General features: G+C 36.7%; 1 protein-coding gene across 1 annotated transcript in view; it reads left to right on the forward strand.

Moving 5' to 3' along the window:
* Positions 1-19,452, forward strand: part of pepd (peptidase D) — a 78,608-nt gene that overhangs the window by 27,848 nt on the left and 31,308 nt on the right. The window contains exons 8-9 of the mRNA XM_048169413.1: positions 3,040-3,115; positions 11,494-11,540. Coding sequence (XP_048025370.1) covers positions 3,040-3,115; positions 11,494-11,540 — 123 coding nt within the window. The remainder of the gene's footprint in view (positions 1-3,039; positions 3,116-11,493; positions 11,541-19,452) is intronic.

The following is a 19,452-nucleotide window of genomic DNA, read 5'->3' on the forward strand; positions in this document are numbered from 1 at the left end:
CAGAATTGTGAGTTATAAAGTAAGAATTGTGAGAGAAAATGTCGGAATTGCGAGAGATAAAGTCGAAATTGCGAGATATAAAGCCGGAATTGCGAGATAGAAAGTCGGAATTGCAAGATATAAAGTCGGAATTGCGAGATATAAAGTCGGAATTGTGTGATATAAAGTTGGAATTGCGAGTTATAAAGTTGGAATTGCGAGTTATAAAGTCGGAATTGCGAGTTATAAAGTCAGAATTGTGTGATATAAAGTCAGAATTTCGAGTTACAAAGTCGGAATTGTCTGATATAAAGTTGGAAAAGTCGGAATTGTGAGTTATAAAGTCAGAATTGCAAGATATAAAGTCAGAATTGCGAGATATGAAGTCAGAATTGTGAGATATAAAGTCGGATTTGCGAGAAATAAAGCCGGAATTGTGTGATATAAAGTCAGAATTGCGAGTTACAAAGTTGGAATTGTGTGATATAAAGTTGGAAAAGTCAGAATTGCGAGTTATAAAGTCAAAGTTAGAATTGTGAGATATGAAGTCGGAATTGCGAGATATAAAGTCGGAATTGCGAGTTATAAAGTCGGAATTGTGAGATATAAAGTCAGAATTGCGAGATATAAAGTCGGAATTGCGAGATATATAGTCGGAATCGCGAGTTATAAAGTCGGAATCGCAAGTTATAATGTCGGAATCGCGAGTTATAAAGTCGGAATTGCGAGATATAAAGTCAGAATTGTGAGATATAAAGTCGGAATTGCGAGAAATAAAGCCGGAATTGTGTGATATAAAGTCAGAATTGCGAGTTACAAAGTTGGAATTGTGTGATATAAAGTCAGAATTGCAAGATATAAAGTCAGAATTGCGAGTTATAAAGTCAAAGTTAGAATTGTGAGATATAAAGTCGGAATTGCGAGAAATAAAGCCGGAATTGTGTGATATAAAGTCAGAATTGCGAGTTACAAAGTTGGAATTGTGTGATATAAAGTCAGAATTGCAAGATATAAAGTCAGAATTGCGAGTTATAAAGTCAAAGTTAGAATTGTGAGATATAAAGTCGGAATTGCGAGAAATAAAGCCGGAATTGTGTGATATAAAGTCAGAATTGCGAGTTACAAAGTTGGAATTGTGTGATACAAAGTTGGAAAAGTCGGAATTGTGAGTTATAAAGTCAGAATTGCAAGATATAAAGTCAGAATTGCGAGTTATAAAGTCAAAGTTAGAATTGTGAGATATAAAGTCGGAATTGCGAGATATAAAGTCGGAATTGCGAGTTATAAAGTCGGAATTGCGAGATATATAGTCGGAATCGCGAGTTATAATGTCGGAATCGCGAGTTATAAAGTCGGAATTGCGAGATATAAAGTCAGAATTGTGTGATTAAAAAATCGGAATTACGAGTTACAAAGTCGGAATTGTGAATTATAAAGTTGGAATTGTAAATTATAAAGTTGGAATTGTAAATTATAAAGTCGGAATTGCCCCAAATTTTTGATTGGTAATCAATTAAGACACTTAAATATCCTTTATTTTCCAAAACAGACATTATTTACTAATATGGGTGATGAATTATTGATACATTTCCATGTGTTTGTAAGTCTGTGATCAGTGCTTTAGAAAAGAGCTGGTTTCCAACAGAAATGTAGGTCGAAAGACACTTCTTGTTCAGTAGTAAAAAAATTCTGCATTCACAGCCTGCTTTGCTTCTGTAATCTGATGGTGTACCTCTGATATATATCTGTACTGAGATATATTGATAGTGATCTCAGCTGAAAAATTATGAATATAAACATTTTTTTTCTCAAATAACATGCACTGATGAATTATTCACAAACCAAGAACATGCATTAAAAAAACAGTGTCAATTTTGATTTCATGTTGACTGTTCAAGGCATGCACACAAACAACATGAGTTGTCAAATCAGACAAGTAAATATTTTTATAACATCAATCCTCATACTGTTTAACAAACCCCATATTTCCTGCAGAATTCCTGATGAAAGAGATCCCATGATCCGTGTGTTAAACGTTCAGTGCTCTGGAATAGAGATAAAAATCCCTTCGCTGATCGTAACCATGGGTTACCGCTCTCTCTCTCTCAGTGTGTGTGTGTGTGCAGTGTTATATTTAGACGTGTTATTAGAAAGTTTGCACATTCACACTGAGTCATAGGAGATGTCAAGATGCTTCAGTAATGCAGGCAGCTTCATTAAGACACAAGTGAAGATGCTCGACCAGGAATAGACGGTGGAGGTGAAGAAAAAAACAGTAACTCACTAAGGAGAGAAAAAAGTGCTGATTTCTCTGACGTCAGTCCTGCTGTGTTTGGGCTAAAATTAGGGTTGAAAGTTTATCAGAGACGTTCAGTCTTCATTAAACTTTCTGATTGGATGAGCAATTGTTCAATAGCTGACTTCCTATCAAAAGTTTGAGGTCATTGAGAAGGAAATTGATACTTGTATTCAGCAAGGACAGATGGTAAATGCTTTTTTGAAAATGTTACAAAAGATTCCATTTCAAATTAATGCTGTTCTGTTGAACTTTCTATTCATCAAAGAGTCCCGAGAAACAAAATGTATCACTGTTTCCTCCAAATATGAAGCAGCACAACTGTTTTCAACATTGATAATAATCATAAATGTTTCTTGAGCAGCAAATCATCATATTAGAATGATTTCTGAAGGATCATGTGACACTGAAGACTGGCGTAATGATGCTGAAAATTCAGCTTTGATCACATGATATAAATTACATTTTAATATGTATTCACATAGAAAACAGCTATTTTAAATCATAATAATATTTCACAATTTTACAGTTTTTACTGTATTTTTAATCAAATAAATGCAGCCTTGGTGAGCAAATCTTTACTTCTGAACAGTAGTGTGTTGAATTCTGCATTCTTGTATTAAAGGTCTCCAACAGTTTTTAAGTTGTAGCTTCATGTTTTCTCATAGTAAAAATCACTGTTATTAATGCTTTAAGATGTTATGTCTTCATATTCACATTATTGTTTCTATTATGATTAACATTTTCTCTCTCTCTGTCTATAGTCGTCTTCAGAAGACTGACATGGAGCTGGAAGTTCTGCGCTACACCAACCGCATTTCCAGTGAAGCCCACAAAGAGGTAAACATTTGTGTGTCACGTCCATAAAGCTCAAGACAGTTTTATTAGAGTTAGAGTGTTCTTGAGCTTTACAGGCACATTTGAAAACCTAAAAGGCATGCTTTTTTATTTTTAAAGTTAGGAGGACTTTAGATGACGGTGGTAAGAGTTGATCATTTCTCTGAAGGACTGGGACTGTTTCTCAAAAGCATCATAAGCCTTCTGTGATTTATTTTTCTTTTGATGTTTTGGGAAACGCTGCAGTGTTTTACAGTGAATAGTATAGCAGCTTCCAAAATCTTAAACCTCGTTTGATCAGTATCTAGGCCAGCATTGCATTTATCCCTCACAGATACAAGGCAATACCAGAATATTAAACAGTTGATATTTCAGCACAAAAACATGCATCTTTTTAAGGGTTCAAGCACGTTGCTCTGAAACCCTGTTGTTAATTGTTAAAATTTCCAGGGATCAGCATTCTCCCCTAAAAGTGATCGGTCAGACCCAACCGTAAGTCGTAGAGACTTGAAACTTTTGAGGTCTCACACAGTCTACAACATCGCCAAGGCTCGCCCCGATCGGCCTGACGGGGGCTCTGCAGCGGTCAAAAGTACATAATGGCTCATGGTTTTTGGCCTGATCGGAACCAAACCAGTGAAGTGAGATTCTCCAGAGTCTGATTGTCAGTAATTATCAAAAAAAAGTTTAAATTTCGACGGTCCCTAAGAGCCGCCAAAACTTTCGAAGTGGGTGGAGCCACTTTTACTAAAACGGCTCTAACTCATGAACGGAATGAGATATTTTCACCAAACTTGGCACACCTTTGTAAGAGCTCAGTCTGTGGTCACGTGAAAAAGGACGTGGCGACTGGCCACTTGGTGGTGCTATAACATAAAAAAAACATGAAAATGGCTATAACTACATCACTATTAGTCCGATTAACTTGACAATTGGTATACAGTGTCTTTGTCCAAGGTGCCATGATTGTCTATGAGCACACTGACGTATCTCAAAAAGCATGTCCGCCATCAGCCAATGAAGTTTGAGCAGCTATCAGACAAGGTTGACGGAGGCCAATCAGAACGAAACTCGCTGGGCCTAGAGGCCTTTGCGCATGCCCACGAGATTCATACAACATGGTAGAACTCCTCATTCTGGTCAACTTTGCCTCTAGGACCGCTGCTATCCATCAAATCATTCATTAAATATTGGAGATTATTTCAAAAACCAACTTTAGTGAACTAGTCCTAGGCTTTTGGCTCAACCTCGATAACTGTTAAAAAGCTTTAAAAACTATATATTTTCTATGGTAAATTGCCTGTATTTGCTGCAAATGGTATTTTCCATATATGATTGAGATGGTTACAGACTTGCTAATTAAAACATAATACCTTTTTATGCATGTGCTTATAGGCCTTTAAGCGCTTGAACCCCGATAATTGCTGCTCGCAGCTGTATTTAGTTACTAAATACCCCACTGACCCCAGTGGCAGATATTTGTTCTTGTTTTAAACACAAACTCGCTTCATTTTGATGCATTTTTCAGAAAACAAGACTTAATATCTTAAGTAATTTTGCTTCTCTTGGTTTAAGAATTTGTATGTATTTTTACTGGAAAGCAAGACAAAATTACCAAGTAAGAACATAATTTTTTTTGCAGTGTGACATGTATCTCCCATGTGAACACAAATTTGAGCTATTTTAATTCATTATATTTTGTTTCTTTTTCCATGGGCTGTTTTTAGTTTTACTTACTTCCCAAAAGTTGAGCCAATTCAAATACAGTTTAAAAATAAATTGGACAAACACAGTAAATTGTTTTGTTTATTAAAATATTTTTTTTTACAGTGTAGTTTACCTAACAGTTCCTTATTGAATCAGATGCTAAAACAGTGCAAACAAAAAAATTATGCAATCAGTGGCACAATTTGCTCTTGTAAATTACCTTCTAATATAGTCTAAAGTCACCAATCATGTAATGCACGCCGCTCTCATAATGTATATAATTCTGCTCCACTGACAGATGAACACAGACTCTTGATATATGTGCAGTTAGGCAGTATTTATTAAGTGAACATGACGTCTGAAAATGCACAGCAGTCGAGCAGCCGACGTGAATAAAACTCTGAGAGACTCAAAATAATTGAATAATCCAAGATTGATGGTTTGTGGTAGAATAAGTTCCTGATATCCATTAATGAATAAAAAGCCTTTTTAAGAGTTTTATGTGCCAATCTGTGGTTTGTACATGAATTAATACTGTGTGTTTAAGCTAAGACCATATTTATCATTGTAACTGCTGGCTTTAACATTGATCGTTACATCAAAAGGGTTTGTGAACGTCGATTCATGTCGCAGTTATTGAGAGATTTCCATGCAACCTGCCTCTTAAGGAAACAGATTGCCCTTAAAGGGGACCTATTATGCAAAATTCACTTTTGCATGGTGTTTGGACATAAATGTGTGTTGGCAGTGTGTGCACACAACCACCCTATATTGATAAAAATCCACCCACTCCTTTTTTTTTAATCCCCATAAATCATAAGCAGTGTCTCACAACAAGTTGTTTCCAGATCCCTGGCAGTGTGACATCACATTAGCCATAGGCCCCGCCCACGAATGTTGATGGACACTGCCGTTTTAACATAGAACCGCCCTGAGTGAGTTCACAGCGAGTTGTACACAGTCGAGAATGTCTCCCAAGCTTTTTTGGTGTTCTCTCTTTCCATTTACTCCCGAAAGCTGAGCCGCTGAAGACGAAGTGGATTCATTTTGTTTTCGAAAAAATGCTCCCTCAACTCTACCGAAATTCGTTTATGTCTGCGCGAATCATTTCACACCGGACTGCTTTTAAACGAATGTCAATACAAAGGAACAATACAAAACAGAGGTTGTGCTAAAAAGTTGTTACTCAAGGATAGATCAGTAAACTGTTCATGATCCAGCTTACTTTCTCCAGAGTCATACTGGATACAGCAGTAATGAAGGTGAGAGCACTTTATTACAGTTCATCGGAGTTGATTTACGGATATAAAGTTTACCAGTTTATTAAGCACCACCAGAAAAGGCATAAGGTCTATATATATTTGTTTACTGTTAGTTGTAACGAGTCTTTCTGTGTACTTTGCTGTGTATGTTGATGATAATACAAGGGAGAGAGAGAGAGTTTATGGATAATATTTTAATGCACACTTGCATTGTGTTTTATTAAGCTCTTACAGTGATTTTCTAGAGTGAAAACAGACGCTTCATATTTTGTGTGAAGTACAATAAACGTCATAAAACTCAAGTCGAATGGGGTCCGGTACAACCGACTTGTACTAATATAGTGGATAAAAACAAGAAGACGATAGAAGTTATAACCGTAATTGAACTAAACTATACCTGTTCTGTCTTCATGCAGCATATATTCACAGTTTTTGACATTATAGTGTGTCCTGACTGAATCCTGACAGGGGAGAACGAGCTCTTGAAGGTCCGCCCTCTTAGGCCGAGTGCAGCAGCTCATTTGCATTTAAAGGGCACACACTGAAACGGCGCATTTTTGCTCAACCCCAAAAAATGGCAATTTTAACATGCTATAAAAATTATCTGGGGGGTATTTTGAGCTAAAACTTCACATACACACTCTGGGGACAACAGAGACTTATTTTACATCTTGTAAAATGGGGCATAATAGGTCCCCTTTAATGGAATAAATCTCTCATAAATGATACTTCTGTCATTATTTACTTCATTTGCCTCATATTGTTTTAAAACCTAAAGGTTTTTACTCAAAAAAATTTTTTATAGCTATATAATAAAGACTGTATGGGTCATACACACAAAAAAAGGGGCTCAGGTCTGGAATGACATGACTGTGAGTAAATATTGACAATTTTCATTGTTAGGTGAACTATTCCTTTAAAACTGTTGAGAAACATTTCAGTCATTAGTGGTCAGGATTCAGCCACATTGTAGAAGTGCAGTGAATGGTTGTCCTTGCATTATCTGAAGAAAATAGCCCCAGCACCTCATCAGATAGAGAATGACCTTGACAGACCGGGTCGATCTTCAGTTGAAGGTCTGAAGGACAGATTCTGAGGCTCTTTTGATCTCTCAGTTCCAGCAGTAAAGGCCTCGGCACATATTAACACACATAGGTCTTCATAAGTGCCAGTCTCAGCCAGAGCTGATATAGACAAACATCTCACGGCTGTAACCTCTCGTCTTCCTTTATTGCTGGATATTCAGTTTAAGAGGGACATGAGTCACGACCACAATGGAAACAAATTGTTTTTTGAATGCCGAAATGAGGAATGAGGGATATCGAAGAGTTCACTGTACGGCCACAGGAAACCATTGAGCAGTTGAGAATCAAAATCTATTTCTTATTCAGAATCACTTCTCTTTTTTTTATGACATTCAATTCTGTTAATGGTTGTGGAACGTCTCTATTCTTGTGCTGATGTGGATGATAAAACATTTCCAAACATCTTTCTTCCTCAAAATTCTGAAAGAATCATTAATAGAAGCATTAATCATTGCCATTTAAGTGCCCCTATTATGATTTTTCAGATATTTCCTCTCATGTAGTGTGAATTAGAGCTGTTTGTGAATGTAAAATGTCTGCAAAGATCAAAAATGCAGATGAATGGAGTTGGAAAGAAAGAAGCAATTCTAAACTGAAACGAGTCGTCAGTAATTCCAGTCTCACTTCCTGCTCAAACTTGCATACACAGCAAAATCCCCAGAGTTCAATCAACTCTGCTCAGAGTGCATATACTAAATAGTGTTAAAGTAACACTGAAGCAGAGTTAAAGTTAATGAGATAATTAAGCAATTAATAAGGCTGTTGAGTGATTCTGCTTGTTAACAGCAGGTGTTCATCACTACTGTGCAATCATTACTTAATTAATTGCTTAATTATCTCACTAAATTTAACTCTGCTTCAGTGTTATTTTAACACTATTTAGAGAGGGACCATATGTACTCTGAGCAGAGTTGATTTAACTCTGGGGATTTTGCTGTGTATATTTGCATTATGCCAGCCTATGATCTTCATTGGCTGCCACAACAGACTGGGCCGTCTGGCCAATCAGAGCAGAGCAGGTTTTACAGAGACCATATCCTTTATTGAACCTTTTCAGACATTGTGAGAAAAGAGCTGATGCTAAAATGAATATTATAATGTTTTTTGACCTTGGATGGATGTGAACATATTGTAGGAGACCTCAGTAACAAAATTAAGTGCCTTTAAAATAGCATAAAGGGGCACTTTAAGTGAAATCATATTCTTGAGACCCAATGAATCAAGCGGTTTTCCTGGAGTTAATAGTATAAAACGCTTGTCGGCTCAATTTAATGTCTGGGTGAAGATCTCAGAACAGATTCTGGATGTTTTTGTTCTCTCTTTCTCTCCAGCTTTTTGACTGATGTCATATTTCACTCAAAAATGGACATACTTTACCTTTGAGTTTTTCATTTCCATCTCAATAGGCCTTAAAAAAAGGCTTCAGTTTCTTTAAGCAAAATATGCATGTCTTTAGTTTTTGAGGAGAAATGTGAGCTATTATTGACTGGTTACTTGAGATTCATCTGAATGTGCGGCGGTCTGTCAGTGATGCTTACAGCAGCAAGTTTTGCTAGTTTGAAATGTAAATGAGCGACTAAATGCTGATTTTGTCTTTGCGGTGAAGAGAGCTGAGGCGAAAGAGCGGAGATTAAGAGTTCAGCTCAAGTCCAGAGGCTTTTACTGTTTTATTGAATCTGACAAGAGCGGACAACGTTTATTTGACCTTTGAACCCTACAGATATGAATAATGGACTATATGTAGATCTGGTTTCAAGCATGTTTATTGGTGTGTAGGGAATGATGCTAATAATGCCAGAGTCAGTGGTTCGATTTTCAGCTTTAATGCACTGTAATTTGATCTAAATAGAGGCAAAATGTCACATGCATAAATGTGAATTTCTGAAGAGAAACTAACATCTTGATATTCTGTATCAGTTTAGAGATGCATGAAATGGTACCGTTTTAAATATCTTCAAATAACATTCGTTTTCTCAATCAATCAAGCATTTATATATTTTATCCAACACATATAGTGCAGTTTCATTAACTCTGTTCAGACTAGTTTAGGAGGATGTCAACATAAATTTATGTTTCATGCAGATCCAAAATCCTTCAGATTTGAACATGTCAGTGTTTTTCTTGCACATTAAAGCAAATAGAGTGCATTAGTGCCCCCTTTTTCAGTGGCACTGGTATTTTTTCCATTCGTTTTTCCCATAGGGATTTTTAAAAAAGTCTTCATTAAAGAGTTATAAGCCATGACCTGAACCAATCAGCTACAAGGTGAATCACAAAACTACAAACTTTGATTTGAAGCAAAAAAGTTTTTGAAAATTGGAACAAAAACACAAGACTTAACGACTTTAGTGAGGGAAAGAACTACAGTCCCATGAAGCATTGCAAACAGCATAATCGAATTAAAAATGATGTAGAAAAAACGGTGCTTACTGGGAGTGGGCGGAGCTAATTTGGCATTGGATTGGTGTAATTTTCTGTACAGCATCATGGGAAATGTAGTTTATTTGCCAGGAATTCCACAGTTAAGCATGATTATTTTTAAACTAAGCTGAAATAATGCTGGCTGACGGCTTCAACGGAATCAAATACCATCGATTAACAACCTCGGAGCTCGCAGTAAGCCTGTCTTTAACAGTTTATAAGTTGTTGTTAAAAATCAATTTCCTTTTGGATTAAATTAATGTAGCTCTGAATTCAATAACTGTATGTATTCCATTGGGTTTCTTGTCACTTGTAGAAACTCTGACTGCTTTCCTAATCTGACAGAAGATGCTTCAGAACACACTGGACCTTTTTATATGGTTAATGAGTCATTTATATTCAGCACAGGAAGAACATAGAGGGAAGCTACCATGAATGTGTCTATCCGTTGCGCCACTCTCCTCCTTTCCCTCTCGTGGGACGTCATTAGAACCCAGCGCTCGACACCTGAGCCGCTCATCGCCGCTCATTCCCGTCCCTCCCAAACTCCCAGCGCTGCCGTGCCGAACCGGTCCCTGTTCACCTGCGACAGGTGATCTCTCTCAGGAGACCGTCTAATGCAGCGCCAGACGTGTCAAGTGATCATTTTTTTGCTCTCTTTTTTCTCAGAATGATACAGTAAAAATGATAATATTGTGAAATATTATTACAAAGTCAATTAACCATTTTCTATTTGAGTGCATCTAATAGAAATGAACTCTCAAAAGTAGTTTTTTTTTATGTTTTTGAGTCTCTTCTGCTCACCAAAGCTGCATTAATTTGATCAAAAATACTGTAAAAATTACAAAATATTTTTTCAATTTAATACAACTGTTTTCTATGTGTTCAAAAGTTTAAGGGTCTTTTTTTCTTTTTTTTTTGATTTTTGAAAGAAGTCTCTTATGCACACCAGAGGCTGCATTTAATTGATCAAAAATACAGTAAAAATAGTTAAATATTATTACTATTTAAAATAACTGTTTTCTATGTGAATATATAGTAAAGTTTAATTTATTCCTGTGATCAAAGCTGAATTTATTGGATAAAAATACAGTAAAAATCACAATTTTTTTTCAATTTAATACAACTGTTTTCTATGTGAATATATAAAAAAATGTAATTTATTTCTGTGATCAAAGCTGAATTTTCAGCATCATTCAGTGTCACATGACCTTACAGAAATCATTCTAATATGCTGATTTGCTGCTCAAGAATCATTGTTGAAAATGCAAATGCAAACCGTGATGCATTTATTTTTTTATTTAAGGATTCTTTGATGAATAGAATGTTCAAAAGAACAGTATTTATTTTAAATAGAATCTTTTGTAACATTATAAATGTCTTTACTGCCACTTTTGATCAATAGAATGCATCCTTGCTGAAAAAAAAAATCTTATTCTTTATGCTTATAAGTATCATATTACCTCTGTCACCCAACATACTGCCATTATTTGAAACAACCTGATCTCCGCAGTCTCCCGGGGATCCTTCAGTGCTGCTGTGCGGTGTGACTCAGACTCTCGATTAAAATAAAAGCTTCCTAACCTGCAATCATCAAACAGCCCCTCTAATCCGCCCTCGACACACGCTCTCCCTCATTTCTCTCTGCCGTGCTGCAAATGACTGTTATCTCATCAAATGGATGAGTCGTTCTGTAATTTGAAGGCAATTGCTGGTCATTTTCAGAGCCATTCTGCAGCTCTTGTTGCCGTCTGCGCGCTCCGACTGCCGGCGAGAGTTCATTGAGATTATTAGACTTTATCTGGAGAGGGGAAAGGGAATCGCTCAGTGTGATGATGGAGATGGATGGCTAATTGAATATTTTGTAAAGCGCTCTTATCTGATTTCGGTGTGTGTTTCCTTGTAGGTGATGAAACGCGTGAAGCCGGGCCTGAAAGAGTATGAGATGGAGAGGTGAGTATTGATTGATTGATTGATTTGACTGATTGATTGAGCTGTCTCGGGTGGTCTGATTAAATCCTCTTTCCTGAAGTGAAGTCAAATGAAGAAAGTCACACCATTTTCCTGTGAACTCGCTCTCAGAACCAGCCCACGTTTCCACTGAGAACCGAACAAAGTATCTGCTTTACCATACCTATCCATGTCACAATAGTCCTCATTTAAATAATTAATACGCAGAATAAAGGGGCGGGGCCTGGTTGAGGTAGTTGAAACTGGCGTTTATGGTAAGGGGTGGGACATTTCACACTGCTCCAGCCGGCCAATCAGGGCACAGTGTGCTTTTCGGAAGGAGGAGCTTCATAGAGACAAGAACTAAACAGAGTGTTACTGACAGACTGGGAAGAGATGAGCTGAACAATGGAGAATATGAGGAAAATAATCAACATTCAAGCATGAAAACCTGCTCTAGTAGAGCACAAAAACAACATCAAGACTTTGCAAAAGGGCATAATAGGTCCTCATTAACATCCAAAAACATCCGTTTTGTGTCAGTCTAGCGTTGTTGTTTTGTAAACGCATTGAAATCATTGAAATCCACCAGATTGATTTGATTGATTTTGTTTAGATAGTTCATGTAAATGATGTGACCTAATATGCCCCCTTTCACAAGATGTAATATAAGTCTCTGGTGTCTCCAGAATGTGTCTGTGAAGTTTCAGCTCAAAATACCCCACAGATCATTTATTATAGCTTGCCAAATTTTAGCAAAAACATGCAGTTTTTGTGTGTGTCCCTTTAAATGCAAATGAGCTGCTGCTCCCGCCCCCTTTCCAGGAGAGGGCGGAGCTTTAACAGCTCAACAACAACAAAGAAGGAGAATCTCATGCAGCCAAAATGATGACGGTGTTACATTGTTCAAACCGGAGTCGGCACTGATGGAGAGACTCAGGAACAAGTTACAACTTTTAGACGTTTCTGAATGGTTAGTGGATAAATTTATGTAGTTGATTCAACTCATCCACTAGTCGTCATGTTAATCTTTTTTGTGTTGAATTGACCCTCGTTTGTGAAACTGCAGTTTTTACTGTATTTGTTATCCACAAATGTAACCATGTTATATAACGAGTATCTTGTAGTTTAGCTTTAGTCTTCTTGCACACTGCAGTTTGCAATCTGTGTGAGGTGTTGATCTTCTAGCTTTGATTGTGTTTTGTGTCTGATAAGACCATCCGACCGGTTCTCTCCTCTCCAAACAAAAGCTCTGATAAGCTGCAGATTTTTACAGGGATTTTCTCTCAGTATCTGCCGGTCGAGAACTGTAAGATAAGACCGACTCCCTCCACTTGTTTTGTCCTCTAAAGAAGCGCCGCAGTGGCGTCCGGAGGTCTCGAAGCGGTCCGTGCAACAGTGGCTTTGTCCAGACCTTCCGAGATTGTGATGCATGATCTACTTCCTCTAATGACATCTTCCCTTTCAGCTCTGTTCGCCCCAAGTGCATGCTGGGATGTGACCTTCTCTCGTAACATCACTCCACACCTCTGCATTCATCTCTCAGGAGAAGCCAATTTCCGTCCAATTTCCTCCTAACTTTCTTTTTTTCCTGTGAATGTCAGTTTCCTGCAGGGATCATGAGGGTTTTTAATGTGAGAGATGCTTTGAGCTCCGTTATGTGTCATACAGTCGCATTAGGCCATTAGGGGCCAGTGACTCACTGATGACTGGACATAATGAGAGAGATTGTGGCGAACAGGTGTGTGTGTGTGTGTGTGTGTGTGAGACAGGACAGGACAGACCCGCAGGCAAGGTCACGCCAGGCAGCGACTCACATCAGTACAGCAGCGGTCAGTTTTACTCACACGCTCACTAGGGATAAGTGAGGGGAAACATCTTCAGAAACACTGATGGATTTTTTTCTCCAAGTGGTCTTGGCTTGTTTCGTAAAAGTTTGCAAACAAGTTTCTCAAGTGCAACTACACTGCAGTTCAAAAGTTTAAGGGTCATTTTTTTTTTTTTTTTTTTGAAAGAAGTCAAGCGCTGGGTACAACCAGAGGCTGTATTTATTTGATCAAAATACAGTAAAAATAGTGAAATATTATTACTATTTAAAATAACTGTTTTCTATGTGAATATATAGTAAAGTTTAATTTATTCCTGTGATCAAAGCTGAATTTATTGGATAAAAATACAGTAAAAATCACAAAATATTATTACAATTTAAAACAGCTGTTTTCTATGTGAATATATAGTAAAATGTAATTTATTCCTGTGATCAAAGCTGAATTTATTTGATTAAAAATACAGTAAAAATCACTAAATATTATTACTATTTAAAATAACTGTTTTCTATGTGAATATATGGTAAAATGTAATTTATACCTGTGATCAAAGCTGAATTTATTTGATTAAAAATACAGTAAAAATCACAAAATATTATTACAATTTAAAACAGCTGTTTTCTATGTGAATATTTAGTAAAGTGTAATTTATTCCTGTGATCAAAGCTGAATTTATTGGATAAAAATACAGTAAAAATCACAAAATATTATTACTATTTAAAATAACTGTTTTCTATGTGAATATATAGTAAAATGTAATTTTTTCCTGTGATCAAAGCTGAATTTATTTGATTAAAAATACAGTAAAAATCACAAAATATTATTACAATTTAAAACAGCTGTTTTCTATGTGAATATTTAGTAAAGTGTAATTTATTCCTGTGATCAAAGCTGAATTTTCAGCATCATTACTCCAGTCTTCAGTGTCACATGATCCTTCAGAAATCATTCTAATATGATGATTTGCTGCTCAATTAACATTTATGATTATTATCAATGTTGAAAACAGTCATATTTTAGTGGAAACAATGATAGATTTTATTTTTCAGGATACTTTGAAACAGCATTTATTTGAAATAGAATCTTTTGTAGCATTTTGTAACAGCATGTCTTTACTGTCACTTTTGATCAATTTAATGCATCCTTGCTGAACAAAAGAATCAACTTCTTTCAAGAAAAAAACACTTACTGACCCCAAACTTTTGAACAGTAGTGTGCAGTGTTGGGGGAAGTTACTTTTAAAAGTAATGCATTACAATATTGCATTACTTAGTTACTTTTTATGAAAAGTGATGTTACATTACTTTTATGTTACTTTTTCTCACCCGAGCTGGGCTTGCTTGTTTTTTAATATCAAAAAAGTACTATTTTTGGCTAATGTTAATGCACTTTCACACTAAAAGTGAAATGAATAAGCCTCAGTCTGAAGGAAATGCATATTCACACCTGTACAGTAGAGGGCGCAGCTCAAACAAACCTTTCAGATGTGCAACACACTTATTTCTAAATCTAATCTAAAGTCATTTTTGCTTATTAGTATGGTTGAATTACATCATTGAAGTCAGCAGCAAAGACATTGGTGAATAAAGTGAGATTAAATGCATAAAGTATATGGTTGTAATTTAATATAGTTACAGGTTTGCATAAAATTCTGAGATTGCATTTCACTGTTTTAATTAATTTTGAGGAATACTAAATGTTTTCATGCAAGTGAGATGAACTACAATACCCGTCATGTTCACACAGCGCACACAACACCTCTGCACTTTATTTCTCTCAACATGGGGACAGGAAAGCTGTCAGTCAATAAATGTGAAAAAGGAACTTAGATATTTTGTTGTAAATTGAAAAAGTAATGCATTTCTTACTTGTTACTTGAAAAAGTAATCGGATTACTTAACTCAAGTTACTTGTAATGCATTACCCCCAACACTGGTAGTGTATTTAGATTATTCAATAGATTTTACATCTGGATGGACCAAAACTGAAATTTTGCAGCATTTTTCTGTTGTTTGAAGAACAGAACACTGCGACATAATTTAAATGAACATCCACAAACACATGCAGTTAATAAATAAACGCAGCACAGCATAGATGATGGCTGTTTCTGAAATCACATACTCTTGAGTAGGTACTTATTTTGAATAAGTAATTACTTCTTGACTGCTAAAAAAAAAGTATATTCTATATAATATGAATGCGTGTAGTTTGAATGTTGTCCGAACGTACTATATTTGCTATGTTGTCACTGTCATGTGACCTACCAGTTGCATCACTTCACTGCCATTCACAAATCCTCTCCCGTGGCCTCATGGGATAGTAAAGTCTCCATCGTATGCTCGATTCAGAATTTTGCTGGAAGAAGTAGGACATTTCACCTACTGTTTTATGAGTACTGTGAAATCAGACATACTTCTTCCGTCACATACTGTGTGCGATTCCAGATGCAGCCTTTCTTTTTTTCCAATGCATCACATTTCATCATGTCTTACAGAATTAACGCTAATTTTTAACACTCATTTTGCTTCATTACATTTGTAATTACTAATTAAATGAAGCAGCTGAGGCCCCCCAGTGGGAATGGCACAGAAATCCGCCGCAAAAACTCATTTATTGCTTTTTAGAAATGAAAAGATCTCAGTTTTAGTTGCTATTTCACAACATAGGATCACTTCTTGGCTTTAGAGTAAATGTAGAAATGATATATACAGTAAATAATAAATTAATACTATATTTTCTGAGGACAGTGTGTTGAGCGGTGCTTGCCATGGCAACACTCTGCAAGCACAACTAATTAAATGAAAACCCTTTTTAGGATGTAACACATCCTGATTTATGTTTTTGCATTTTTAGTGCGTTTTGTTTGTTAGTGCAGCTGTGTGGTCCACCTCACATCTCAGAGCTGAAGCTGAAGACGAGCCTGATAAAAACACAAAATCTCTCGCATTAGTGGCCACACATATGCTGCTGCATCCCGTGGGAAAAACCATCCAGGATTTGAGACACAGAATCGATTCAAATTGAGTTTTGTTGCAGGATTGAGCGCAGTGGAGGAGCCTCTCATCGCTGCACAATGCTGGAAACTTAATTCATTTTTTAACTCCTTTGAATCATGGATGTGTGTGGTGGGATAGTTTGGTAATGAAATGCACCAAGGCTTAGCAGCAGTGCTGATGTCATAGGTGTTTTCATCATGTGTTAGAGGACGTTTGGAGAACATGAGTTTACTGAAAACATGAGGAACATGAGAGGATAACAATCAATCGATTTGCTTCATCTTAAAGCAGTGAATCTCATTCTTTTTTACTTTAAGGCCTCTCATTGTCCACAACAGTATTCAAAGCTCTCCCTCCATGGGATCATTTCTTTTCTTCATGCGTTTGCTTTGTTTTCAAAAAATCTGTAGATGCTCCTAGTTTCTAGTTTGTTTCACTGGAACACTTTTCCCGCAAAGACCATTAACAGCCAAAGATTGCTGTTGTTTACCACAGACTAAAAAATATGGTCGACGCACATCCAGTCTCTTCCATTGTCGAGGTGAAGCCGCCAATGTCCAAATGTGGTGCTGACATCTTGGAACCCGAGTCTGCGCAGTAGTGAGCGTGAAGTCGTGCCGCGGTATCAAGGCTCACTCCTGCAGAATCAGTTAGTACAGTTTAATGCAGAACAACTCATTATGTCAGTGTGAAATAAGCAGTTATGGAAATATATAAATTATAGTCAAAGCTCCAATCTCCTCCCGAAAATCCCGAAAAAAGTCAGTTGTTGTCTCAGTGACTACTTCGCTCAGAGAAGCTGAAGTCAAACCCCTGTTTTTATAGCATCAAATAACTAACTAAAACCCAGACTTATTTAAAAAATGAAAACTTGAACTTACATCAGCATGATAAAACTACATAAAATGATAGAAACAATCTTTGGAAAAAAATATTTGAAGTGTTGATTACACGGAGGACGGGGTTTATGACCTATACTGGGACCAACCACCTGGGGGCGATCGAGTTGTTTTGGCTACACTTTCAGGACTTTTGTGGCACGCTTGTTGTTTACGTTCACTGTTACCATGACATTCATATTTAATCTTGACAAAATGTGCATCATTAGAAAGATTTAGGACTCTAGTTTCGATGTTTGACCACTGATTTTAAAAAATGGTTACGGCAACAGTAATTTCTGTCAGGGGTGCAAAATCAACATTCAAAATTGGTAGTTATTGATATTTCATATGCATGTAAATTCAGTTTATTTGTGTTTGTGACTGATTGCTAACATCCATCAGTGTTTTTAGTCCAAAAGTGTGCACATTTAGAGAGATATTGATATATTCACATGTTTACTTCATATTTCTTTAGACAGAATCACATTATATGGTCACACTTTAGTTTAGGGTCCAATTCTCACTATTAACTATGACTTTTCCCTCAATAAACTCCTAATTACTGCTTATTAATAGTTACTAAGGTAGTTGTTAGGTTTAGGCATTGGGAAGGATTATAGGATTTAGAATATGGTCATGCAGAATAAGGGTTATGTGCTTAATAAGTATTAATAAACAGCCAATATCCTATTATATTCAAGCTAATACGAAACTAGTTAATAGTGTGAATTGAACCTTAAACTAAGGTGATACTATATTACATGACCTAAATTATACTTTTCAAATGAGGCTTCCTCATATATCCAAGTTTTCCAAGTATCCTGGTTCTTCACAGAAAATCAGCGGTTGAGTTGGTGAAATAAATGAATAAATATCTTGACTTTTAGTTGTTTTAGCTTATTGTTTTGTCTTCTTTTAAATCAATCTAAGTCATCTTGAGGCCTCTTTGACAGTCTGCTGAGGTCTCGTATTGTCAAGGCAAGAGCCACTGGTCGAGAGCCACTGTCTTAAAGAAAAGGAAAATGAAAACTGTAGTCATTTAGTTGCCATCATGTTGCTCCAAATCCATATGACCATACAATTTTCAATTCAAATATGGCGTGTCTACACACGCCAGACCCAGTTGGACGTCAGTGGTCAAATATCATTGGTTGCAAGTCATCAAAATAGCTGACACATCTTGACATGCCATATCTGAATTGAACGAGCACCATGGATGATCTGTAGTATCTCCTTTTGTATTGCACAGAAGAAAGGAAGTGTAGAAATGTTATTTTTTATTCTTTAATGAGATGATTACACACAACAACAGTTCTAATGTTGTTCTAGTTGTTTTGCAGCTGAAGGGAGGTGGTACAGATGCTGCATTTGTATTCGGTCACGTAGCACTAAAGCAGGACAAACGTGAGCGTTAGGAACTAGAAGACTTGCTTTCTCAGATTGATGAAGCCTGCTTCCTCTCGTAGCCGCAGGCTGACGAATGTCTCTCTTAACTTCATGTGTTGTTATGAAGTTTGCTTTTGTTCCTCGAGGACTAAGCTTTTTTTTTGTTTTTTTGTTCTCGTATCCTGCAGACATTTTCAAGAGCAAATAATGAACGTGGTAAAAATGAAACTCAAACTTGGCCTTGTCCCCAGGCAGCAGATGATGAAGATATTCAAAAGTGAAAGAAATGAAGTGGAGGTTTTTTAAAGCATCTGTCTTCACGTCGAGGTGATGATTTGTTTGCTGTGTCATGAGGTTTGAAACCATGAAGAACTGAAAGCTAGCTGATGACAGCGGGTGAGAAAAGTTGATCTTCCTCAAAGTTCACGCGGAGTGCAATCAATGTGGCGAAACGGGGGTTTTCATCTTGCATTTGCAGAGGTTTGCAACCACTTAGCATTGGTCAGGTTTTTCATGGTTGAAGGATCTGAGTTCATCTTTCTTTAGTGTGTAATGTTGCTGTTTGTGCATGAAAAACCTCTGCAAAGTTCCAGTTATTCTCTATATCAGAGTCACAGTTTATGAAACGCCTCCATTGTAGTCTTGAGTTTTCTTCTGGGAACGAACACGTCACAGTATTCCTCATTTAAATAATTCATGCACAGAATAAAGGGGCGGGGGCTTCTTGAGTTAGTTAGTAGTGTGTTGAAACTGGGCGGGACACATTTTAATAGGCACTTCTACATTTAGCTTTGAAAGCTAATCTTCTGCCATCGTCTCGTCAGTC

This window comes from Megalobrama amblycephala, linkage group LG19 (assembly GCF_018812025.1).
Source record: "Megalobrama amblycephala isolate DHTTF-2021 linkage group LG19, ASM1881202v1, whole genome shotgun sequence".
Lineage (NCBI taxonomy): Eukaryota > Metazoa > Chordata > Actinopteri > Cypriniformes > Xenocyprididae > Megalobrama > Megalobrama amblycephala.